This window comes from Aphidius gifuensis, linkage group LG2 (genome assembly GCF_014905175.1).
Source record: "Aphidius gifuensis isolate YNYX2018 linkage group LG2, ASM1490517v1, whole genome shotgun sequence".
NCBI lineage: Eukaryota > Metazoa > Arthropoda > Insecta > Hymenoptera > Braconidae > Aphidius > Aphidius gifuensis.
The window spans coordinates 9,918,638-9,945,943 of record NC_057789.1 but is presented as its reverse complement, the minus strand read 5'-3'; the positions used below and the strand labels follow the sequence as shown (position 1 = coordinate 9,945,943).

General features: G+C 31.0%; 1 protein-coding gene across 1 annotated transcript; it reads left to right on the top strand.

Annotated features, from left to right (window-relative positions):
• The first annotated feature begins 4,180 nt into the window (after positions 1-4,180).
• Positions 4,181-4,963, top strand: LOC122850346 (meiosis regulator and mRNA stability factor 1-like). Its single transcript, XM_044149505.1, has 3 exons — positions 4,181-4,441; positions 4,516-4,794; positions 4,862-4,963. Exons 1-3 carry the CDS (start codon positions 4,181-4,183, stop codon positions 4,961-4,963), a joined length of 642 nt encoding a protein of 213 aa, XP_044005440.1.
• Positions 4,964-27,306: the final 22,343 nt, after the last annotated feature.

The window sequence follows — 27,306 nt, the reverse complement described above, 5'->3', positions numbered from 1 at the left end:
GCTGGACCTCGATATGATCCGCTGAAATGATCGTGATACATTATCTCCTCACATATATGACAAATTGTGGCATTTTGAAATTCATGCTCCTGTTGCACAGTCAATTTTTCCATTGGTATTGGATTTAGAAGTACATCATTGACCTGGTGAGCTAATTTTTCAAATTCTCCAATAAACCATTCAATACAATTCTCACTACGATTCATTCTATAGAATGATAATGTATTATCATAGGTACATTTAACATAGTACGCAGCACTGTGTGGAATATGTTCTTCAGAGTCGGTATTATCAATCGGTTTTAAAATACACTCCAAATCAGCATAGACGACAAAAGGTACAAGTTCTCTGTATCGATGATTTTTAAATTTCAGTATATTGGCATCTTTTCTTGGCATAATCATCCGTGCATGATTAATTTGACAACAGTCAGCTAAATGTTTTTCCAAATAAAGCTCTGACGAGAAATGATTTAGACATCTGTCACATATGTATAAACGACCATTTTTCTTATTCACTTGTGAGCCTACCAAGCGTGATAAATTTTTAATTAATGCAAAATGGAAAATTTTTTTTCCTTTTTTCTGCTTTTGAACATAATTTTCATATTCGTCATCAACTTCCATTTTATTGTCGTCATCGTCATCATCATCATCATCGTCGTCGTCAGCCGAAAAACATTCATCATCAAAAATACTGTCATTAGTATTGGTAACTTTTTTTTTTTTATCATTTTCGTTTTTATCGACTGCCAACAGATGAATCGTTTGACTGTCACAAATTGTTGAGTTTTTCAAATTTTGGTATGTCTCGCAGCTTCATTGGAAAAGATATTCCATCATATGATAATATTGTACTAAAATGTGGATATGATACCACACGATTCGTATGTATTTGTGCAGGATGCAAAGCTGCAGTTACACACCACAAAAAACAAAAATTATCTCTATTTTCTATATTCAAAACTGTAACTGTAAAACTTTTAACAAACGTAGAATCACCACCATGCAACGGTTGATATTTGCATACAGTGAAGATAATGCTCTGAATTTTTTTCAAGCTCCAGCCGGAAATACCAAGATTAAACTCCTCAATTTTCTTTAATAATGGATCGAAAAAATGTTCATTAAACCACTCATCCAGGTCTGTTGTTGGAAGTATAACAGCATTTTTTGTAATAAAAGATTTGATTTCTCTCACTTCTGTATCATCTTCTAAAACTTCATATTCACAATGTAAACATGAATTGATCTTGAGATTAATTTTTTTTTTCAAAAAAGCTTTTAGTTTTTTGCTGACAACAGTTTGAGCATCTCTCAAAAAATTTTCAATTCCTATATGATAAAGATTTGTTACACTTCCGGTTATGATATTTCCTTTAAAAATATTCTCCAAGTCATTCCATTTTACTCTGTCATGCAATGTTGGTTCATCATGATGAGTACTCATACCAGCACCATGATGTAATGTCTTTTCTCTTTTCACTTGCAGCTTTTCAATTATTGTTGTAAGTCTAACAACTACTAATTGGATTCTTTTTTTTAAACCGACTGAATCAGCTGAATTTTTCAAAAATTTATTCAATAGTTTTACATTTACACTACCCCATTTGATCCATCGATCAATATTTTCAATAGTATTTGCAGATGAATAACCCGCACTTAAAATGTTAACAAGCTTCTCTCACCTTTCGATAGAATACATTTTTAAATATATAATTTTTTTTAATAATCAGGAGGAAGTAGTTGCCGCGAGATCAACTGACCACTGACTAATGAAAGATGAATAATTTACCGTGCAATCAACATAAAATATATTTAATAAATAAAAAGAACAATACATTTGTCTTGAAAAGAAAAATAAAAATGTGCAAAGTAAGCAAAAAATAAAAAGCGATGCATGATTGAAACAATGAATCTACAATGACCGCGCGTGCTTGCCGTACGTCGTGGATCATGTTTCGATGCCCCGTTCAAATCATTGTCTTCACGTTGGACGTGATTTATATGATTTTAGAAAAATAAAAATATAGTTGACTTTACTTTTTTGATGACTCTCCATTTTTTTATCTTTGAATACATTCTACGAGAATCATTTTTTTGTAATTTCATGTTGAATTGATATTCAAGTTAAAAAACTGAATGATGACGTCAGCTTACAATCCTATGATAGTATTGAAAAATGAATGAATAATAATAAAAAATTAATATTTCGTTTTTATTTTTTCCTAGTTACAACAACATCCAATTTAAAAATATATATGTTTATAGGACATGAGACATGGGACTTGAGACTTGTGCTATACCCCAGGACATGGGACATGATAAATCGCATGTTAAAATAACAAAATTTAATTTTTTCCCGGTCAAGTCTGTAATACCGACACATGACAATTGGGAATTTACACCATCAAATGGTATATGGGACAAAAAACATAAGACATGACAAAATCGCACGTTAAAATGACAAAAATTTTCCAAATCTGTATTACCGACACATGACAATTGAGGATTTCACACCATCAAATGACAAATTTCTTTACCATCTCTGTTTTACCGACCGAGTTGCAGTCCCCTGTCCCCTTGCCGATCTACCTTTTTTCGACCTCCCTCTGGTCTAGAACTCTCCTTGATACACTACTATCACCGAAGGTTTTTCGTTCGTAAATCTTTTCTGTTTTATATTTCATTATTCTTAAATTATTATTTATGTAACTTAAAATAGTACATACGTTTTTATGTGAAAATTTTACAAGTTATAAAAACGGCGCAATAAATAACTCGACGCAAAATTATAGTAGAGACTTCGTATTAGGCTCAGTTTATGTGTCTCAGAAAACTCTATCGCCCGCTTTGCGAAATCCCTTCCCATTTATAATAGTTTTTTGAGAAAAAAAAAAAAAACTATAAAATTGAAAAAAAAAATTCCGATATTTAATTTTTTTTCTCAAAAACCGTTGATGAGAGAGAAAAAAACCCGTGATGCCGTTACTAGATTTTTTTGAGGCGCATAATTTGAGCCTAATACGAACTCCCTATCTTGATTATAACAAAAGTTATGACTCGCCAAAAAAAAACTGAAAAACGGCGCAATGAATAACTCAACGCGAAATCAAAAGAGAGGCTTCGTATAAGGCTTATATTATGCGTCTCAAAAAACTCTATCGCCCGCGAAATGGGTTTTTTCCCCTATCTATAATAGTTTTTGAGAAAAAAAAAAAAAACTTCAAAATTTGACAAAAAATTCGGATATTTAATTTTTTTGCTCGAAAACTGTTATTGAGAGAAAAAAACCCCAATGCTGTCACTAGATTTTTTTAAGGCGCATAATTTGAGCCTAATACGAACTTCCTATCTTGATTATAACAAAAGTTATGACTCACCGAAAAAAAAATCAAAAAAACGGACCAAAAAATGTCATCATAGAGTTGAAATAAAATGTTTATAAGGCTCCAAAAAAAGCCTTGATTCGAGTAATGTTATTGTTAATAAACCATTAAAATATATTTCAGCAATAATTTGAAATAATCATGGCCCTAGCCGGAGTATTGAAAATTTTTAATTTTCAACGGGTAACGCGGGCCACACGCCCCAACAAACGTTACCAGGTCTTTTTTTAGCATCATTTGATGATAATTCATAAACTGTATGTTTATCCATATTTAATGATAATTCAAGTACTTTTTTTATATTTTCTTTGGCAATTGTATTATCAGCGTAAGTTAAAATATTTGGTGGTTTCATTGTTTTATCAAATGGATCCAATTTTTTATTTTTAAATATTGATAATTGTTTTCTTGGAGGTTTTTGTGGTGTTGCTATGTTTGATGAATTTTTATTTTTTTGTGATGATGATGGTCTTGTTGGTGGTGGTATTGATTTTCAGCAATAATTGTATTTATTTTTAAAACAACAGGCTGTTGAAGAGTGACAAGTTGACAACCTGGATGAATAATAATTTAATTTCAAAAAATGGTCAAACAAAATATAATGATGAATTTTCAATTCAAGTTACCTTGAGCTCGACGATTTTCTTTATCTTTTAAAAACTTCAGTTCTTTTAGAATCAAACACGTTTTCACCATTCATGCGTGCTTGAGCTCTAAAAAAAATTAAATTATATAAATAAAAATATATTATTTAATTTTTATGTTTTAAAGAGATAGTCCTGAATAGTCACTATGATTGAGCTGAATGTTGAAAATCAACCAAACCTAAGCAAACAAGAACCAGTAACAAAATCCCAATCATCATCATTAAATTCCATGGCATTATTCTGGGATATAGAAAACGTCCGTGTACCAAAAGGCAAAACAGCTGAAGTTCTAACACAAATTGTTAGGAGTACATTTTCTAATGGGTATAATGAAATTGAATTTGTTGTTGTGTGCGATGTCACGAAAGAAACTGAAAAAGACATTAAAGATTTAATTAAATCAAAGGTAAAAATCAATTAATTTAATTTAAATTAATTTTTAAAAAGCCTTTGTTAATATTTTTTAATACTTAAAAATAGGTCAAGTTGATCCATATTTCATCAACATCTAAAAACGCAGCTTATGAAAAATTAAAACAATCAGTGCGTAGATTCGCTGATATTCACGGTAATACAGCAACAGTCGCATTAATATCAAGTGATATTAATTTTGCTCCTGATCTTAGTGATCTTCGACATAGGAAAAAAATGTATGTAATATTATTGCATAACAATCATCCATCAAAAGCACTCATTTCATGTGCCAATGAACATCATAACTTGATCAAGCTTATGAAACGAACAAGTGAATCAGCCAAGGTATCTTTTTAAATATTTTCATAATTATTAAAACTTGTTAATTGGAATTATTTATTATTGATTTTAGGTTCTTAAACCTCAGAAAAACTTTTCAATTAACAATCATCCAATTAAACGACCAACAAAATCAGAATCATCATCATCATTAACTCCCATTGGCATATACTAGAATCTTGAATGCTGTCCTGTTCCATACAATAAATCAGCATCATTAATTTCTGAAGCCATCAGGAATAAATATTATGACTTTTATAGATAAGCTGACTTTCTTGTAGTATGTGACGTTCTTATAGAAAGCGAAAAAGTCATTCAACAACTAAATGATGCGCAAGTAATAAGAATTAATTTAATTTAAATAAATTTGTAAAAATATTTGTTTTTTATCATATTTACTTACTTGTAAAATAGATTGACGTGGTTCATGTACCGACAATACATAAAAATGCTGCTGACAAAGAATTAATGGTATATTTTCCAATAGAAATAATTCATACGAAATAACAATAAAAATTATGCTCTGATTTTTACTGTTTTTTGAAGTGAAACTTCTTTAGAATGGGCAGTAAAAAAAAAAAAACAAAAGATGGATGCAACGAAAGTAACGGTATGAAGGTAAGTAATTTTAAATTATTTTTCATCTTGTTTTATTTATTTATTCCCTTGACAACGATACAAAAAAATTTGTTTAAAGTTTTAGTTTCATGAAAGATTCAAGAGTGTAATGAACCTTTCGTGAATTCGTGATACTTTATAATATTCACAATAGGTTCAAATACCAAAATGTTAAAACTTGTTGCCGGCTCAGTTCTGGTAGGTGGTTCAGGGTTCTCCAATTAATACAATAATGCAAATCAATTAAAATTACAGTGTTTATTAATGACAATCAATTACTCAAAATCTTCGTTGACGAAAAATAACTCGTCCAGTACGTTAAATTAGACGGCTTTGAATTATTCAATTCTATTATTCAATTATCTCAATTACCCAATTTAATAACCCAATTCAATTATCAAATTATAATATTCAATTATCCAATTACAACATTCAATTATACCAAATTTTACTTGACTTTACTCGTAGTTTCGTGGTTTCTTGATATCGTGAATCTCCGCGATGTACGCGCCCAAGATCCCGTGGTTTCGTGGTTTTGTGAGTCCCCGCGGTGTACGCGCCCTGGATCTCACTTCTGGTCTAGCTAACTCTTTTTCCTTAATTACTCATACCCCGTTCCCAGTGGTAATCGCAATTAATTGTAGGCAGTCCGTTGCCGGTACTGCCGCTAAGTAGTCCGTTGCCGGTACTACCACCTGGTCTAATTGTAGTCCGTTGCCAGTACTACTTCTTACTCTAATCTGTAGTCCGTTGCCAGTACTACCACATTCTCTCTCATACACACACTTCAGAACAATATCGTGGGGGTAAGCGGGCTTACCACTGGGCATACCACGATTTGCCGCTCTGGGGGTCTCTGTACATGCCACCGTTTCCAGTTGGCAAAGAGCTAAAACCAAAGCATTTAATCTGTACAAAAAATAGCCAACTTTTCCTTGCCACACGCTCCCGGTTAAGCAAAGCGTGTATACTGGGCGGCTGTGAAAAAGCCAAACGGTGCGTAGCCCTCTGGCGTCAGTCACCCGAACTCATCATTTACAAATATATTATTATATTATTTTTTTTTACATTGTGACATCGTCACAAGAGACAAAGGTGAATATTAAGGTTAAAACTTTTATTATATACAATATATAATTTATTATGTTATTTTTGATCAAATAATGAGTATTTAAAATTAATCTGTTAAATAAACAAATAATACACAAGATAATAGTAATATTTCCACCAGGGAGTGCTTGACATAATACGACAGCAACATCATAATCACAATACCAAACAACAATAAATAATATGTGGATAAAATTTGGTACTACGTGAACGTAAAGATAGTGAAGATCGTATTTTAGATTGTATAGGATTTCAAGAGACAATTGATGACATTAAAATATTATTAGAAACATGTGATAAATGTACTGGTAATCCTAAATCAGTAAAATTTAAAATACGACTAGATCTTATACCAATGTCTGGTAATTTTCATGAGACTTGTACTGGTGGTTGTAATAATATTTTTAATCAAATAATGAGTATTGAAAATGAATTTGTCAAATAAACAAATAAAACCCAAGATAGTGGTTATTCAAGTGCTTGACATAATACGACAGCAACATCATAATCACAATACCAAACAACAATAAATAATATGTGAATAAAATGTGGTACCACGTGAACGTAAAGATAGCAAAGATGGTAATTTAGATTGTATAGGATTTCAAGAGACAATTAATGACACTGAAATATTATCAAAAACATCTGATAAATGTACTGGTAATCCTAAATCAGTAAAATTTAAAATAGGACCAGGTGCTATACCAATGTCTGGTAATTTTCATGAGACTTGTACTGGTAGTTGTAATAATATTTTAAATCAAATAATGAGTATTTGAAATAAATCTGTTCAATAATCAAATAATACACAAGATAGTGGTTATTCAAGTGCTTGTGCTTGCCATGATCGAAATAAATTCAAGATCTTGAATGAATTTGTTAAGGACAAAAAAATGGAACAGATGATTAAATATTGAATCATTCAATGAAACAACAACAACAGGAGTAAATAATAATTTAATAAATGATGTACCGAGTGGAAATCAAAATAACAATAACAATATTGATCATATATAAACAGCAGCAATCATAATAGAACAAATACATGGTGGCGGCGATGAAGCACCATCATGTGTTTGTGGTTAATTCGCTCATAAAAAAGATGTTAAAAAAATCGATCATTATTTGACATTAAATTTTTTTAACATCAAATAGTTCGTTTTGTTTTTTTTTTTTTTTACGGAGGCTAGGAGCCATAGGCTCAGCCGCAGTCTTGAATTCATCGGCGAAAAGAAAAAAACGCTCATAACTTACGAACTAACTAACCGAGAGACTTCGTACCAGGCTCAAAAGAAGCGCATTAAAAAACTCTATCGCCCGCGTTATAGGTTTTTTGCTCTATTAATGATAGTTTTTGATCAAAAAACTAAAATGTAAATTTTGAAAAATTTTTTTTTCTTTAAAATTTGTGGTGTCTAAACTTTCCATCAGAGAGTATTTATCACCAAAGGTTTTTATTCGTGAATCTTTTCTGTTTTATATTTCATCATTCTTAAATTATTATTTATGTAACTTAAAATAGTACATACGTTTTCATGTGAAAATTTTACAAGTTATAAAAACGGCGCAATATATAACTCGACGCAAAATCATAGTAGAGACTTCGTATTAGGCTTAATTTTTGTGTCTCAAAAAACTCTATCGCCCGCTTTGCAAAATTCCTTTCCGTTTATAATAGTTTTTGAAAAAAAAAGAAAAAAACTATAAAATTAAAAGAAAAAAATTCTGATATTTAATTTTTTTTTCTCGAAAACTGTTATTGAGAGAGAAAAAAACCCCTAATGCCGTTACTAGATTTTTTTGAGGCACATAATTTGAGCCTAATACGAACTTCCTATCTTGATTATAACAAAAGTTATGGCTCGCCGAAAAAAAACTTAAAAACGGCGCAATGAATAACTCAACGCGAAATCAAAAGAGAGACTTCGTATAAGGCTCATATTATTCGTCTCAAAAAACTCTATCGCCCGCTTAATGGGTTTTTTCCCCTATCTATAATAGTTTTTGAGAAAATAAAAAAAAAACTTCAAAATTTGACAAAAAATTCGGATATTTAATTTTTTTGCTCGAAAACTGTTAGGCTTCATAACGAGACGAGACGAGATTCAGCGAGTCTCGGTATCGGTCTCGGTTCGGTCTCGGTCTCGTCTCGGTCTCGTCTCAAAGTATCGCCGGGTCTCGCTTTTATACTAATATTTTTCGTTAAGTAAATATAAAAGAATAGAAACTAATTGTTTATTTATATATTATTCAATCATTTAAATTGAATTAAATGATTGAATAATATATAAATATTTTATTAAAAATTCATATGAAATAAAAACATTATTATTATATTATTCAATATTTTAAAATAAATATTGAATTATTTTAATTAATATTTTATATCAATAAAATTGATAAATTAAATCATACAAAATTATAACATAATTTAATAATTTTTAGAATTTCTAAAATAATATTTCCGAAAAAAATATAAAAAGAAAGAATGTTCGAAGTTGAAACTTTAAATTTTAAAAATCAATGAAGTAGTTGGACAAAAGACTTTAGAAATTTCATAAACAAATAATAGATTTTTTTCTTTTTTTCTTCATTGATATGTATTTTTCCTTCCACGAAGTAAAATACTGCTTTTAAAATATCAGATACAAAAAATATCAGTTTAGGAAAATATAATTGGCGTAACTTTACAATTTTCATAGGTACATAAGGCTTGTAGATATCTCGTTGTGACTGTAGCGTCAATGTCTTACTGTGCATTGTCTTACTGTGCAGTATTGTACTGCATAACAGTTCTTCTTTTCAATACGATTCGTTACGAGAAAGAAAAAAAAAAAAAAAAAATTCGATCTGAAATTTTCAAAGTCTCGCGATACCGGCGAGACTTTCAGTCGATACTCTCGGTCTCGGTATCGGTATCGTTTTATTGACTGAAGGAGATCTGAATGGTCTGGTCTCTGTTCTCGCGAGACGCGACCGAATGAGACTAGTCTTAAAGTCTTAAGTTTTAAACTGTTATTGAGAGAAAAAAAAAACCGTAATGCCGTCACTAGATTTTTTTTAGGCGCATAATTTGAGCCTAATACGAATTCCCTATCTTGATTATAACAAAAGTTATGGCTCGCCGAAAAAAAAATAAAAAAAACGGACCAAAAAATGTCATCATAGAGTTGAAATAAAATGTTTATGAGGCTCCAAAAAAAGCTTTGAAAAACTCTATTGCCTTTCTTTTAAATATGAATAATGTTTTCGTTAATTAACGGTTAAAATATGTCTAAGCAATAAAATCAACAATGGCTCTAGCGGAGTATTGAAAATTTCAATTTTCAACAGGTAACGCTGGCCACATGACCCAACAAATGTTACCAGGTCTTTTTTTTTTATTTAAATATTGAAGAGATAGCTACTAAATTAAAATTAAATTTATTTCCATTATAATTTGTATTGATTTTATTTATATTTTTCAGGCTGTAACATGTCAGATTACGAGGCTGAAATTGACTCAATATTCAAAAATATTAAAAGCTTAAGTCATCTAAAGTTGATATATCGGGAAAATATTAAAAGATATCATCCCGACAAAAATCCTGAAGATAAAAGAGCAACTGAAAAAACTCAGTATTTCATGAATATATACATAAAACAGAATGAATGTATACATAAAATAGTAATAGAAGTGTTCAGCTGACTAGTGGTTCAATAAATAAATATTTATATAAAATTATATTCTGTGTTAAGTTTTTAAATTAGAATTTCATTTACAAAGAACCTTAATATTATAACTAATCAATAAATTTAAAAATTTCTATCATAATTGTTAATGACTGAATGAACATAATAGTTGACTCGGAATGAGAGCGAAAAAGACAACTAGTCAAAAATATATTAATGCAACGAGAGATCTTTCAATTACTATTTGGTAGAATTACTAAAGAAGTTTCACTTCCCTGTGCGTACAATAACACACATCTTTTTTTTTTTTTTTGTTTTTTTTGTTGATCGTGTTTTGTTTTTACATTTTTTTATTTATTTGTTGTCATATTAATTCAGAATGCTCTTGAGTATTGTCTTGACAAGATTGTATTTTTCCAAGTTTTTATTTGTAGAAAAAAGTTGGTTTTTTAAGTTAAAAATTTATTATTCGGTCTTTTATTCATTATATTATTTAAAAACTATTATCAATAGAGCAAAAAACCTATTACGCGGGCGATAGAGTTTTTTAATGCGCTTCTCTTGAGCCTAGTACGAAGTCTCTTGGTTACTTAGTTCGTGAGAGATAGCTTTTTTTTTCGCCGATGAATTCAAGACTGCGGCTGAGCCTATGGCTCCTAGCCTCCGTAATAGATAAATAAACGAACGATCATAATTATTAGATGAGTTTATATAATATAGTTCATTATAATATCATAATCAATAGCATAAACAAAAAAATTTAGTAATATGTGTGCCAAAAAAAGAAAAGTTAGTTAAAAAACTTAAAAAATAAGCATGATTTTTGCATATTAGTTCTTTTAATAATTACGATTATTTAACTGAATATGAATAAATTTATCGTTATTTTAATTAACTAAAAAATGACTTATAATACATTTTCGGCTAGTCTTATAATTAAAAAATTTTAAACGACTTTGCATAAACCAAGAATTTTATATTAATATTACACAAGAAAAAAATAATAATTTTTTTGTATCAGATATTTATTAATTACATGTTACATAATTATTTGGTGTTCTGTAGAAAAAGTTATAATATATCTTTTGTAACGAAATTTATTATTTCGCTGGTTCTCGAAATAAATAATTAACAAAAGAGCTCTAATTATTTATTTGCATGTCAACTGAATTGTTAACAATTAATAGGAGTTAATTGTTAATAATTCTGAGGTTCACCGCATAGACACTGTGGAGGGTCAAGTCTACTACGAGTGGTGTCAGTGTGGCACATGTTTCGTATATATTCGAGGTCCCGTAGTAGACTTGATACGTTAAACCTCGACCGGTGCTAGTTTTCCCCTCCATCCGTCAAAAAGACGAACTCTCCGAAAGCTACGGGCTGGATCGGATACCTATTCGTGTTGCGGGCTAGGAAAGCGTGCTGCGCATGTCCGGGACGATAGGTGGGAGAGCGCGCGAGTGGGGATTCAGAGGACTTACAGTAGCCTAGCACTGAACGTCGTCGTTAGACGACACAACTTGTCTGGCTCTCGAACTGATCACTTCTCTTCTCTTGACTGGCTCTCTTGGTTCACTACTGGTTCTCTCGACATCGTTTGGATCTCTCGTAAACGCTCCCTAGGTATCAGACGTTAAGTCCTGGTGAAACTCTGTCTGAATTTCCAATGATGGACTAATACTAATGATCACGCTATATGGTTCTCTCATTATAATAATAATAATTATTATATTCTCGCTACATAATATGTATGTGATGGTTAGACCATCATTACACATAAATGTGTATGTGTGAGTTCACGAATGGATCGCTGTAAATAATAATAATAATATTGAGATATATTATTATTGCAATGGCAACGTATGTGTAAGACCTGGTCACGGATGGATCGCTGTATGGTTCCCTATACAAAATACATATCTCACATGTAGAATATTTGCTCCTACACTTATGATACTTGTGACGTCAATATTTTGCTATAGTATAGTCGCAATGTAATATAGGCGTATGTAATACATTATGCTTGGTTCACGATAGTTCCCTCAGGTTTGGTTACGTATTTCATCCGATCAGCTGGACCGCGCCCTCTACCATTTCTACTGAGTTAGGCTCCCGAATTAGTTCTCGTGACTCCACGGTTGTTGGCTTCGAGATAACTAACATGGCTCCCCGGTGATTTAGAGGAGGATGCAGAAATCCTCGTTGTTAACCTTGGCCGATAGTTCTCGCCGTGCAGGTCAGAAAATCGGTTACACTTTATATTATCTTTAGTTCATTATTAAAATACGAATTATCTGTTAAACACGAAAAATTATAGTTAAGCCAAATTTTTATTCAGCTATTAAAAATATTTAGATATTTGTATTTAACGACGTTTAGTATTATTTTTATTTAAACAACTATAGAATACGTCTTAAGTACAGTCTTTCGGTTTTTAGAAGTCACAAGTAACATTGAATGAAATAAAATAATAATGAGATCGAATTAAATTAATAATTTATAATTTTTATATTAAAATTGTTTACAATTTTAACACTTGATATTGTTTACAGTTTTTTTAAAATAACAAAAGAACAAATTTATGCTAACTCGAAAACATAATAATAATAAGAATAACAACAAATAACAATAAACATCGGGAGTAATGAAAACATAAAACATATGTTTGCAAAATGGCTACGAAATACATAGTTCCAGACTCTCCACGGCGAGACGTGCAAGTCGTGTAATTTACCATGTACAAAACAAGGTGTAAATTACATGTAAATTACATTGTAAATTACAATGGGTTTCATACCTACCCAACACTGCATGTATGTATGTAATCTCACCAATTTATAGATGTTTATTACCAAGGAAAAAATCGCGTAGACCTACGTATATCAAATTAGATCTACGTAGATCAAATTAGATCTAACTGCTTTAGATATAATTAGATCCGCAAAGTGGCGCGATCTACTCGTATATAACTAGATCTCATTAGACCTAATTAGATATACTTAGATCTAATTAGATATACTGAGATCTAAGTGGATCTACTAAGATTCCAAAAGTTTATTGATTTAAAAAATAAAACAATTTCAAATTGTTTAAACAATTTCATTTTTTTATTTATATAATTAATGATCTATTGGACCGAAAGATTTAGACCACAAATTTTTACACATCACCTGAACTTGAACACGGTAGCTTCTTGATGAAAGTCCAGAGCCTTAACTACTCAACCATAGCAGCAATAATTAAAGACAAATGTTTGTTTTACTTGAATATTATCCATGACAATACAAAGATCAACCGCCCTTCGGCTGATGTTCGGCAAATTATATGTGCATAAAATAATATTTATAAATATAAACAATTAAACATAAATTTCATTTGTATTAGTTTTATAGACCCCGAATTGTATTTTTATGATTAAAAAAAAAATTTTTTTTTCTCGAAATTTTCGTTACATGAAAAAAAATTTATTTGGTCATGTTACCAAATATTCACAATGTAACGATGATAACCAAACCTAAGCAAACAAGAACCAGTAACAAAATCCCAATCATCATCATTAAATTCCATGGCATTATTCTGGGATATAGAAAACGTCCGTGTACCAAAAGGCAAAACAGCTGAAGTTCTAACACAAATTGCTAGGAGTACATTTTCTAATGGGTATAATGAAATTGAATTTGTTGTTGTGTGCGATGTCACGAAAGAAACTGAAAAAGACATTAAAGATTTAATTAAATCAAAGGTAAAAATCAATTAATTTAATTTAAATTAATTTCTAAAAAGCCTTTGTTAATATTTTTTAATACTTAAAAATAGGTCAAGTTGATCCATATTTCATCAACATCTAAAAACGCAGCTTATGAAAAATTAAAACAATCAGTGCGTAGATTCGCTGATATTCACGGTAATACAGCAACAGTCGCATTAATATCAAGTGATATTAATTTTGCTCCTGATCTTAGTGATCTTCGACATAGAAAAAAAATGTATGTAATATTATTGCATAACAATCATCCATCAAAAGCACTCATTTCATGTGCTAATGAACATCATAACTTGATGAAGCTTATGAAACGAACAAGTGAATCAGCCAAGGTATCTTTTTAAATATTTTCATAATTATTAAAACTTGTTAATTGGAATTATTTATTATTGATTTTAGGTTCTTAAACCTCAGAAAAACTTTTCAATTAACAATCATCCAATTAAACGACCAACAAAATCAGAATCATCATCATCATTACCTCCCATTGGCATATACTGGAATCTTGAATGCTGTCCTGTTCCATACAATAAATCAGCATCATTAATTTCTGAAGCCATCAGGAATAAATATTATGACTTTTATAGAGAAGCTGACTTTCTTGTAGTATGTGACGTTCTTATAGAAAGCGAAAAAGTCATTCAACAACTAAATGATGCGCAAGTAATAAGAATTAATTTAATTTAAATAAATTTGTAAAAATATTTGTTTTTTATCATATTTACTTACTTGTAAAATAGATTGACGTGGTTCATGTACCGACAACACATAAAAATGCTGCTGACAAAGAATTAATGGTATATTTTCCAATAGAAATAATTCATACGAAATAACAATAAAAATTATGCTCTGATTTTTACTGTTTTTTTTTTTTTTGTTTTTTTTGTTGATCGTGTTTTGTTTTTACATTTTTTTATTTATTTGTTGTCATATCAATTCAGAATGCTCTTGTGTATTGTCTTGACAAGATTGTATTTTTCCAAGTTTTTATTTGTAGAAAAAAGTTGGTTTTTTAAGTTAAAAATTTATTCATTATATTATTTAAAAATACAATAAAATGTCTGTAAATAATATTAGTGAAAAATTAACGTGTCGTAAAAGAGGTAGAAATGAAGCTAGTTGGAAACGAAATGAAAATAAAAAAGCTAGAAACGAGGTAAGAATGCTTTTCTCAAGCTCTTGAATTTATTATTGGTTCATGTATATAAATATATATCCACATATTTGATATCTTTAAATTAAATAAAAGTCTTGTTAGCTGATTACATAATTTTTTTTTTTCCAATATTTTTCAGGGACAACAATATACAAATACCTCAAATATAGTTATACAATCAAAAGAATTTATTCACATTACGAGTTATTGCTCTAAAAAATGTTTTGAAAAAGTTAATGAATCCTATCAAAAAATATTTTTCGACAATTTTTGGACATTAAATGGTGATTATAAATGTCAGAATATAATGTTGAGTGGACTTACGATTTTGAAAAATCCTCCGGCTGATATTAATTTTCAAGACAATAAACCGAAATTTTGGAATTATTATTTTCATTGTATCTACAGTCGGGTTGAAGATTGCCAAATTTTTTCATGTCAACTATTACAAATCACAAAACACAGATTTGCTACAATACAAAAAAAATTGTTGAATAATGAATCTTTAAATGATAATCGAGGCACACACGAACAACATAATTTAAAATTAACTGATGAATTAAAATTGTTAAATAAAAATCATTGCTTGTCATTACCTCACTCTAATTTTCATTATAGTTTGGAAAAATGTAAGCTACTAACGTTTGACCATCCTGAATTATCATTAACAAATTTATATCAACTATTTACTGAATATTATATTGAAGAAACTGGTAATGAAACTCTTTCTTAAACAGAATCTACGTACTCAAAATTTTTCAACCATCATTTAAATTTCACGTTCAAAAAACCTCGCACTGACGTATGTGATTTTTGTTATGAACATAAAGATAATACAACAGAGAACAATGAATTAATTGATTATAAAAATAAAAGATAAAAAAAAAAAAAAAAGAAATAAAATTTATATATCGGCCGAGTGTCGCTTGATTCTTGGATTGCCATGATTGTAATGTAAATTTAAGTAAAATAAGTTCTCAATTATATTTTGTAACCGATTTTCTGACCTGCACGGCGAGAACTATCGGCCAAGGTTAACAACGAGGATTTCTCACCATCCTCCTCAAAATCACCGGGGGGAGCCATGTTGGTTATCTCGGAAGCCAACAGCCATAGGAGTAACGAGAACAAAATACGAGAACCTAACTCAGTCTTAGAAATGGTAGAGGGGCGCGGTCCACCTGATCGGACTATGAAATACGTAACCAAACCTGAGGGAACTATCGTGAACCAAGCATAATGTATTACATACGCCTATATTACATTGCTACTATACTATAGCAAAATACTGACGTCACAAGTATCATAAGTGTAGGAGCAAATATTCTACATGTGAGATATGTATTCTGTATAGGGAACCATACAGCGATCCACCCGTGACCAGGTCTTACACATACGTTGCCATTGCAATAATAATATATCTCAATATTATTATTATTATTATTTATTTACAGCGATCCATTCGTGAACTCACACATACACATTTATGTGTAATGATGGTTTAACCATCACATACATATTATGTAGCGAGAATATAATAATTATTATTATTATAATGAGAGAACCATATAGCGTGATCATTAGTATTAGTCCATCATTGGAAATTCAGACAGAGTTTCACCAGGACTTAACGTCTGATACCTAGGGAGCGTTTACGAGAGATCCAAACGATGTCGAGAGAACCAGTAGTGAACCAAGAGAGCCAGTCAAGAGAAGAGAAGTGATCAGTTCGAGAGCCAGACAAGTTGTGTCGTCCAACGATAGCGTTCTGTGCTAAGCTACTGTGAGTCCTCTGAATCCCCACTCGCGCGCTTTCCCACCTATCGTCCCGGACATGCGCAGCACGCTTTCCTAGCCCGCATCACGAATAGGTATCCGATCCAGCCCGTAGCCTTCGGAGAGTTCGTCTTTTTGACGGATGGAGGGGAAAACTAGCACCGGTCGAGGTTTAACGTATCAAGTCTACTACGGGACCTCGAATATATACGAAACATGTGCCACACTGACACCACTCGTAGTAGACTTGACCCTCCACAGTGCCCATGCAGTGGACCTTAGAATTATTAACAATTATTAACAATTAACTCCTATTAATTGTTAACAATTCAGTTGACATGCAAATAAATAATTAGAGCTCTTTTGTTAATTATTTATTTCGAGAACCAGCGAAATAATAAATTTCGTTACAATTTAAAAAAAAAATTAAATTGTTTAAACAATTAAAAAATGGTTTTTTTTAATAAAATTATTAAATTTTTGAAAGTCTTGGCCAAGCTTCAATTGGTGTCAATCCCCAAGCTTGGTGCAAGCACCGACCAAGACTGGCAGCCAAGACTTGGCAACATTTTGCCAGGCTTGGCCCATTGCTTGGCCAAGTTGTTTTCTCCTTCACGGGTTATGCAAGGCTAGGTTCACGCACCTAAAAAACAGACGAAGAAACGAAATAATAAGTTCATTTTATTAATAAAAAAAAAAAGAGAATGCTTGACTCCACAGCAACCGTTGCCAAACGCAATATTTATAAAATTGAGAAAAAAAAAAGAGAAAAAACAGATGAAAAAATAGATTGATAAGCTAATTTTATTATTCAAAATAAAGAGAGAGAGAGAGAAAGGATATCAAGCTAGGGACCCGAGAGACAACCAAAAAGAACCGAAAAATATCTCAAATCACAACAGGATATTTTTCTCAATATGTTTTTGTTGAATTCTTTTGTCTTTTTTAGACAATATATTTTTCTCGGATCAACAGGATTTTACTACGCAGATAGCTCGTTAACATTATAGTCAGTAAAATTTTTTTCATGTTAATATATTCCTTTAAGACAGCATCACACGAAAATGTCCCGATCAGTTTCAAGCTGGAATCTGGCCCTGCTACACATGACTTTTCTACCTGGCACTCGCAGCACTCCAGAGTGCAGTTTTCAGCAGCCCTTTGCATTATTATGGCAAGGGTTGACTTTGTGTTATTTTGGAGTAAATATCATTGTGTTATTTAGAGCTAATATTGATAAGTGAATTTATTTAACTAATAGTAAACAATTTCAATATTGCATTCACATTTTTAAACTCGAATTTAAGTGAAATTAAACAAAAGGTACCCAGGAAAATATCGTCAGATCAAATTTGATCTGGCTTATTCCAGATAAAGCCAGATAAGAATTATAAGACAATTTCAGATTTGACTTGATCTGAATAAAAATTTAATAATTTAATAAAAATAATTTTAAATTAGTCAATGCTCGATTGAAGAATTTGGTTTTTCTTCTTATAGTTTTAATCAAATACAATCAAAAATTCTATATTTTTACGATAAATAATTGACATCACTCGGACTTGAACTCAATGCTTCTGGTGTGAAATTCCAGAGCCTTATCTACTTAACCACGGCAGTGATTATAAAACTTAAGAAAAATTTGTCTTCTTAAACATTCATTCGCCCGTGATCTAGTTTGATTTGAGTGCAGATCAAGTTTGATCTGGTCAGATAATATTTGATCTCGTCACAGATCAAGTTTGATCTGGTAAGATATGATTTGATATGAAACCAGGTCTGATCGGATCAAATCTTATTGGAGCCATATCAAATTAGATCAAAAATAGATCGGGCTCAGATCAAATTAGATCTGATTTGATCTGACGATTTTTCCATGGGTATTCATATAATAATAAATATATTATATGAATTGAAAAATTAGTTTTCGAATTTTCTTCTTTTTTTAATAAATTTGTGGTGCTTGATAAAAAAATATTAATAATAAAAATTTTAATTTTTTTTTTGGCTATGATTTAAAAAATCATCAATCTAAATTTCATCTTTGAAATTTATTACGTGGATTTTTTCATAAACTACCCATGAATTTTCGCTATTCAATAATTATTAATATTCAAATTCAGCTAAAAATATCATTCAATATCATCATGTTTTGCAAAATAAGAAATTGCTCATGAATAATTCAAATTTAACATTATCAAGAAACCCGTTAGGATCGTCCGATGCTTGGCAAACTTCCGCCAATAATCGGCAAGCATTGATGAGCCATTAATGCGCCAAGCCTGGAGCGTTACGGTAATTTAATATTGGCTGACAAGAATGGCCTAATGATGTTCCCCAAGATTGGCTCAATGATTGACCAAGTATCAGCCAATGAACGGCCATTGATGGCCCATTGGTCTCTCAAGAGTAAACTAAGTATGGCCCATTTATTAATTCCATTAAAAGAAAAAAAAAAAAAAAAAAATATTCATTGATTATTTAACAATTGGCTTTTATTAAATAAACCATTGTCAATTAATTAAAGGCATTATGATTAAACACTACTGAGTTTTGACTCTACCTGGACTTGAACTCAAGTTTCTGTGCGCTATCTCAAAGCATTACCACTCAGCCACGGCGGCTATAACGAAACTTATGGATAAGTTTCTGATTTGAATGAAATCAACAAAAGACCACTTCTTGGCCGCCCGAGAGTCAGCTGAAGCTTGGCCAGTGATGGCAACCATGCGTTGGCCATTAAAGGATTCGAAGACTTGGCCAATCGATGGCAACCAAGCAACGGCAATCGAATACCTGCCAAAAATCGGCCGATGATTGGCAACCAAACAATGGCCATTAATATATCAACCAGGGATTAGCCAATGATTGGCAACCAAGCAATAGCCTTTGAAAGTCTACCAAGGCCTGGTTGATGATTGGCAACCAAGCAATAGCCGTTAATGTATCAGCCAAGGATTGGCCAATGATCGGCAACCAAGCAATGGCCTTTAAAGAGTTAGCCAGGCTTGGCCCATGCATTTTTGCCAATCATCAGCAATCTAAGAATCAGCCAAGGCTTGGCCGATGCATGGTTAACAATCATGGGCCATCTACGAGTCAGCTAAGGCTCGGCCATGGATCAGAACCATGAATTGGCGGTCCAAGAATAGGCCAGTCGTTTGCCAACGATGAACTATGAATGGCCGTGTTGTGAGTCTTGGTGATTCCTACACGGGATCCTTGAATTTTTCCGATATATTATAAAATAGATATAACACTCTGTAAAAGCCAGGTACAAGATCTTATTAAAACAGAATTTTCTCAGCCTAAATGTCCACAATTTGTTTCGTTTTTTCCCCACATTTAACGCACCTATCTCATCTACCATACTACTTATACGTGCTATACGCCTATGTATTTGTGTATATATTGTCACGCTAAAAAACTAGTACACGAGCTGAAGTTGTTGAACGTTATTGTTGGAAAAACAAGTTAATATCTGTATTACCTTGCACCAACACTATCTTATTGTTTAATGTTTAATGCACCTGACCTCAGAGGCAATATTGTAAAGTTCTGTCTGGAACTTCGTCTCTATAGTCCTTCCTATTCTCACTGACTTTGTAAGTTCGTAACGTGAATATAATCCTTCTTCAGAGCTATATACTACTATCGAGCACATGTTTAAATAAATTGCATTCATAATACTAAAGTATTAATCGTTTATTATTCTTGGAATCCTTTATTCAACTGTGAATAATCAACTGGTTATGGGCCTAGTGTGAGTCAAATTATCCATAACTAATTAACGTTAAATAAATTAATTGCAAAAAATTTATTTATTGAGTTAAGATCTTCAAGACATTATTTTCCGAGGTTAGCCCACCTCAGAGTAGCAATGCAAATAAAAACCAAGAAATTTATAACAATATTAAAAAAGATTCAATAGTGTCTCAGTGTATTTTAATAAAGCATTAATGGAAAAAATTGTTGAAGTTTCAAAAACACAAAAATTACGAGGAGCTGAAAACTGGTTAACATGGAGCTTTCACATGAAAACCTAGTTCAAAGCCTAGGCATTGGAAAAACATCTGTCCAGAACTTATAAAGAACTTATAAACTTATAAACTTATCATCTTATCAGCCTGGTGAAGCATCAAGAGAGATTGATTGATTGATAATAATTTTTATTGTCTAAAATTTAAACAAAGTAGTAGTAACTATATTTACAGAGAGTATGTTTTTTTTTTTTTAAATCTTATGATTTGTATCTTAAAAGTAAAGTTTGAAAGAATGTTCAGTTGATTTAAAATGGTAGTACGAGTGCGTGTGAGTGAGTGAGAAAGAATGTAAGAATAGAGTGCATTTCAATGCGTGCATTTCGAGTGTATACATTTGTGTGCCAGAATATATATGTATGTGAGTGATATATTACATGATATTAATGTAGTATGATATAATATAATATAATATAATATGGTGGTGATGTTGGTCAGGATGATTCACGGTGTTGTAGCCAGTGTGTAAGTTTCAATCTGAAATTTAAGGGTGAGTCTGACTCACGAATCCTTGTAGGAATTGAGTTCCATATGAGAGGTGCAGTTACAGAGAAGGCGTATTTATAGGTGTCGGTTTGTAATTGGTACTATCAAGGCTTGTTGTGGCTGTTGGTTACGAGTTGGTCGACTTGTTGCAAGTACCATGAGAGTACTTGCAAGGTATTGAGGTACATTAGAATTTATTACTTTGTAAATTAACATGGCAGTGTAAAGTAGTCTGGTATTCTCTAAGTTTAGCCAGCCTAGTTGACGGCGGTGACCCGATATTAATTGATCAGCCCTAAGACCATAGACGTACCTAACACTGCGATTCACAATACGTTGGAGCTTCAGATCGAGAACAGTACCAAGACCTTGTAGTGCAATCTGCAATAGTTTACGTGAGGCATAAATTAGAGTTAAAGTGTTTGCCATCAATGATCAGTGTATTTGGTTATGTTGAATAGTTGAAAAAGTTGAGTTAGTTTTTAGATAAATGCTCACGATCTATGAAAGAGAGTTTTGCATCCATTAGCACCCAAGGTTGCGTACTAAAGGTAGAAATTGATTGGTTCTGATGGTGTACCAAGCGTAGCATGCTCAGCCTGCTTAAAATTGTTTATAACGACGCTCTGAACACGATTGCTTGAATCTTCTTTAGATTGAGAGAGAGTTTATTTACTGTTGCCCAGGTTTTAATATTAGATATATCCTCGTTTATTTTACCGATGCATTCGTCGATCTCAGATACTAAACAGCTACGATAGATTAGAGAGAGAGAGAGAGAAAGAGAGAGAAACTGATACTGGTGCTATTGCCAAAACAGCAACTGGTGTAGCTTATGTGCAAGAAATAGTATTAACAAATCAAACAACTTGTAATCCAGGAAATAAGGTTAGTTTGAAACGGAACCATAGAAACCGTAGTACCAATTTTAGCATCAATGTAGATATTTTATTATTCTATGAGCATTTGATGTGTATTTGAGTTAGTTTCTATGAGATTTTTCACGTCTGGTGAAATCCACCATATGACTTAAAGAAAAGATTGGTTTACTATTTAGGTGTTTTAATTATGTTGGTGATAAGTATATTATGTATCGAGTGCGAAAATTGTTATTCACGACGAGCATGGAAAGAGATGAAATCTTCTTAGAGAGAAGTATTCGCTCTGACGGTATTAATTATTTTATGAATATATATTTATTTTTATAATTAAGTATTAAATATTTATATAAGATACGAAGTAACACAACAAAGCAAAACAAAATAAAAAATAACTTGTAAACACACGGTGACACGTGAATAGCTTACAAACACATATACTATTCATAATTATTATTAGTTTTGTCCGCCCGATGTCGCTACTTTGGGGCCCTGTATTATCGATATTTTGAGCTTCACACACATTATTTTGGAAATTCTATTGTTTCATCCCAAATAATGTGTACTTGATCGACACATCTACCCTATCACTAGAACCGCCCCAATGAACTGAAAACGATGCAGATTGGGGGTATTTTTCTTAATAGTGTAACGAAAAATCATTGAAGCCAAGTCTCATGGTTTTATTAAAATTTTATCCTTGGATGGTAAAAAATGGGTAGAAAAACATCTTGATAATGTATTATATGTACCCCAACTAAAGTATAATTTGTTTTCTGCAATTGCAATTTTAATTAAAGGGTACTAAACTTCGGCAAGCAGAGACAGATAGGTATTTACAAAAAATAGAGATATTGTTGCAGTGGGAGTTTCTGAAGGGAATCTCTTTATCATGAAATTCAAGGTGGTACCACTAATAAAAGAAATATCACCAATAAGAGAAATACCACATGCTCCAATTGGAGCACCACAGAGCCTAAAAGCGTGGCATGAAAGGTAGGCTCATCAACATTACGACCACGTCAAAAGGTTCCTGGCTTCAAGAGGCATCAAAACAACTGGACAACGAGAAGAGAGTAAGCCTTGTATAGTTGGAAAGATGCATCGATCATTACACAAAGCAAGTAAGTCTCAAACAAACAATGTTGGTGATCTCATACATGCTGATGTATGTGGCAAAATGTGGAAACACCCTCATTGAATAACACTGAATACTTTTTGCTATTTAAAGATGACTATTCTCATTATCGTCACATTTACTTCTTGAAACAAAAGAGTAATGTCATCAAGTGTTTCAAAACTATTTGTTAATTGTTAAGAAAACAGACAAGACATCAGCTGTTTAAGAACTTACAGAGGCCTTGAATTCCTAATTCGATGAACATCTCTTTTGAACAGGAATAAAACATGAAATGACTGTTGCCTATACACCTGAGCAGAATGAAAAGGCTAAACGAGAAAATCGTACATTAGTTGAAGCTGCTTGAAGAATCATACACAAAAACTACTCAATGGATTGTGGGCTGAAGCACTCAACATTATATCATATGTACAGAACTGGTGCGAGTTCAGTCAAATACGAGACTCCTGTGAACTTTGGACGACAACAAAGGTTGAAGTTGGTCATTTTAAAGAGGTTGGGTCACCTGTAATAGTCCATGTTCCAAAACAAAACGTAGAAAATATGACAAGAAAGCTCAAGAATGGATCATTGTTGGCTACAGTGAGGAAACTAAAGGATACAGAATTTGGTTTAAAGACCGAAATGTAATTGAGCCTCACTGTGATGTCAAGTTTCTTGAAGCTCAAAAATTACATAAACAGAATCAAAATGTTGGAAATGAGTATGTCGAAATTATCAGAAGAACAGTTTCAATCACCAATGAACCAGACCAAAATGCCACTGGCAGACATCTTGAAGTCTGATGATGAATATGACAGTGCGGACAGCAGAACCATCCAACTAATGAAAATGAATGCATGGCTGTAGTCTGTGTCCATCCTCAAGATGAACCACTGTGGGTTCAGTATGATGAAGGTTGCGAGTGGTGGTTCCATTGCTGCTGTGGTTGAGTAGGTAAGGCTCTAGACTTTCAACAAGAAGATACCGTGTTCAAGTCTAGGTGATGGTATTTAGGTATATAAATCTTCGGTCCAATAGAGATCTCATATAATTAAAAATTAAAGATCTATTATTTAAACAATTTGAAAATTTTTTTTTTATTAAAATAATAAATTTTTGGAATCCCAGTACATCTAATTAGATCTCAGTATATATAATTAGATCTCATTATATCTAATTAGATCTAGTTATATACGAGTAGATCGCACCACTTGGCGGATCTTATTATATCTAAAGCAGTTAGATCTAATTTGATCTACTTAGATCTAATTTGATATACGTAGATCTACGCGATTTTTTCTTGGGTATACACTTTCATGAGAGATAGCGCGTAATAAGATTGCAAAATTAAAAATTCCATTATACAAGTAGTAAATAAAATATTATTAGCATGTATATAGTAATTGAATATACTTGACAAATATATAATTTTACTTAACCATGTATTCATTAATAGAAAAATAATAAATAACGCTTAAAAAATAATTTTTTACTTACATTTGCTAGTGATGTATTTCCAATTATAATAATGTGTCATTTAAATTACCAGTTGTTTATAAAGACAAATACATACCGCATGTACCATCTAAACAAGATATTGGCACATCAATGCATTGAGCCCATGGGAGTTAAACGTGGTAGTTTAATGGTTCTCATCAAAGAACATGATGAGTATCATGATAATTGATAAACTATCTACTAATAAACAATAAACTGCAACACTATTGTTACGTACCAAGCTAATAAATTAAAATTAAACTATGAAATAACGAAAAAAGGGAAGAATATGTAAATTCAAAATTTAAAAGGAAAATAATCATAGAATAATTAGAATAAATCAACTTGATATTTCACTTTAAAATTAAAAATCCTTTCATTTTGTTATTCCCTACAGGGTAACAGATTAGAAGGGAATGTGTAATATTGTAGATGTACCTTGATGTTAGAATAATCCGAAACCAATAATGTTGAGAGCGTGTCAATCTGGATGGTCGCCTGTTGATGTTGGTAGTCTCGAATAATCCAAACGGTAAAATAAACTCGAAGCATAGAAAACAACACCCCGGAGAAATGTCACAGTCAATTATTTTATAGTATTAGGAACAGTCAATTTATAAAGGAAAATATAATAATTTTATCATAAAGATTATTTAATTCAAATTCACTTGTAGAATTTTATTTATTAGAACGTAAAAGTTAAATTAATTTTATTATTTATTTAATTTGATTTGATTTAAAAAATTAATTTAATTTTAATTTAGATATTGTCCAAACAAAAGTTGTCGCAAGAGTGAAGCTCCTTAAATTATAAAAATAAAAATTCCCATAAAAGGTATAATCTAAGGTAGGGATGATAAAAATTGGGACCATAGCTGAACCAATCGTATTTAAGGGTTCCCATGGTAGTCAGCATTTATCATTTGTTTGAACATTTTATTTATAACAATTTAGTAAATTTAACGGATGTAAAATATCGAGTTGCAAAGGTGACTTTGAATTATGGTTTGCGAAAATAATTTAAAATAAAAAATATAATATCGAGAGAGAAAAGGTAAAATGTTGATTTTGCTAAAATAAATAAAAAAAATTAAAAAATAAAAAGGCAAAAATTTAATTGCTTACTCGGTATTTTATATGCCCTTGAATTTACTAAATATTCAATTTATTTATTTATTTATTTATTTATTATATTGATACCAAGACGTAACACTATTTTATTTTATATTTTTTCAAAAATTAAAGAAACAAAAAATCAATGACAGACAATAAATAAAAATCATAAATAAGAAATCGTATTTGAATTGTATTGATTCTTTCAATTATTTGTTTATTGTTTGTACTATTATTTTTAATTAGAGAAATTTCAGATCATAATTTTCAATCGATTGGTTTTTTTTGTAATAAATAGACATCTCTTTGGCTGGATGGTTTACCGCGTGATTAGAAAATAATACAGATTAATATTTTAAAACGTTTGCAAATTAAAAAAATGAAATAAATTGTTTAATATTATCTGTGTAATAACCAGTGATGAATCATCACGACGCTAGATGGTAATAATTATGAAATTATTCAAGTTGACACAGTTTTTTAAGTAATTCAATGAATTAAAAATAATTTTAATGTTTCCTCTTATCCAGGATGAAGGGCAAATTTTTAAAAATCCACAAAATCATTGAATAGAACAATCACGAAAAACTTTCTATGCAATTATACAAATTTATAGTTAAATTTATAATAAAAATCAGTTTTTCTTAAAAAATAAACAATATAAAAAACAATATGAATTAGTTTTTTTTGAAAATTTTTTATTCATAAATTATGAATCATAATATTTAGTCTTGTGGTTGCAAATTAAATTATAACAATTCAAATTTTTATTTTAACATTTATCAAAGGCAAAAAATGGATGGAAAAATTTTTTTAGATTGTTTAATTTATTCATTTGATTCAAATTGTGTATTTTTTATTTATTTTTTTCCACCATTTAACAATTGTATATAGTTACTGTTTATTGTTACTTTACTAGCAAATTGTTATTAAAACAACCACAAATGTTTTTATCCTCAAGTTTCGATTTAAAAGACCCACGCGTCGATAAAATATTTGAAGGGGCAACCGTGTGTATATTACGGAGTCAGTGGTAGATAAAATTAGTTCAAAACGACCCGTCGACAAAATTTTACGTGGCCCCGAAATCAGACAGCTAAATTGTGAAGCAATTTAGTGGTTAATTAATTAAAAACTCGGACTTCAAAAATACGTAATAAAAAACTTGGCATTTAACAAAATTCTATTTAAAATTACACTACATGTGAAATTCCACTACATTTGCAAAATCGCGGATAAAACACTTAAAAATAAAATACAGTTGTGGTTGATACTGGTTAATTAAT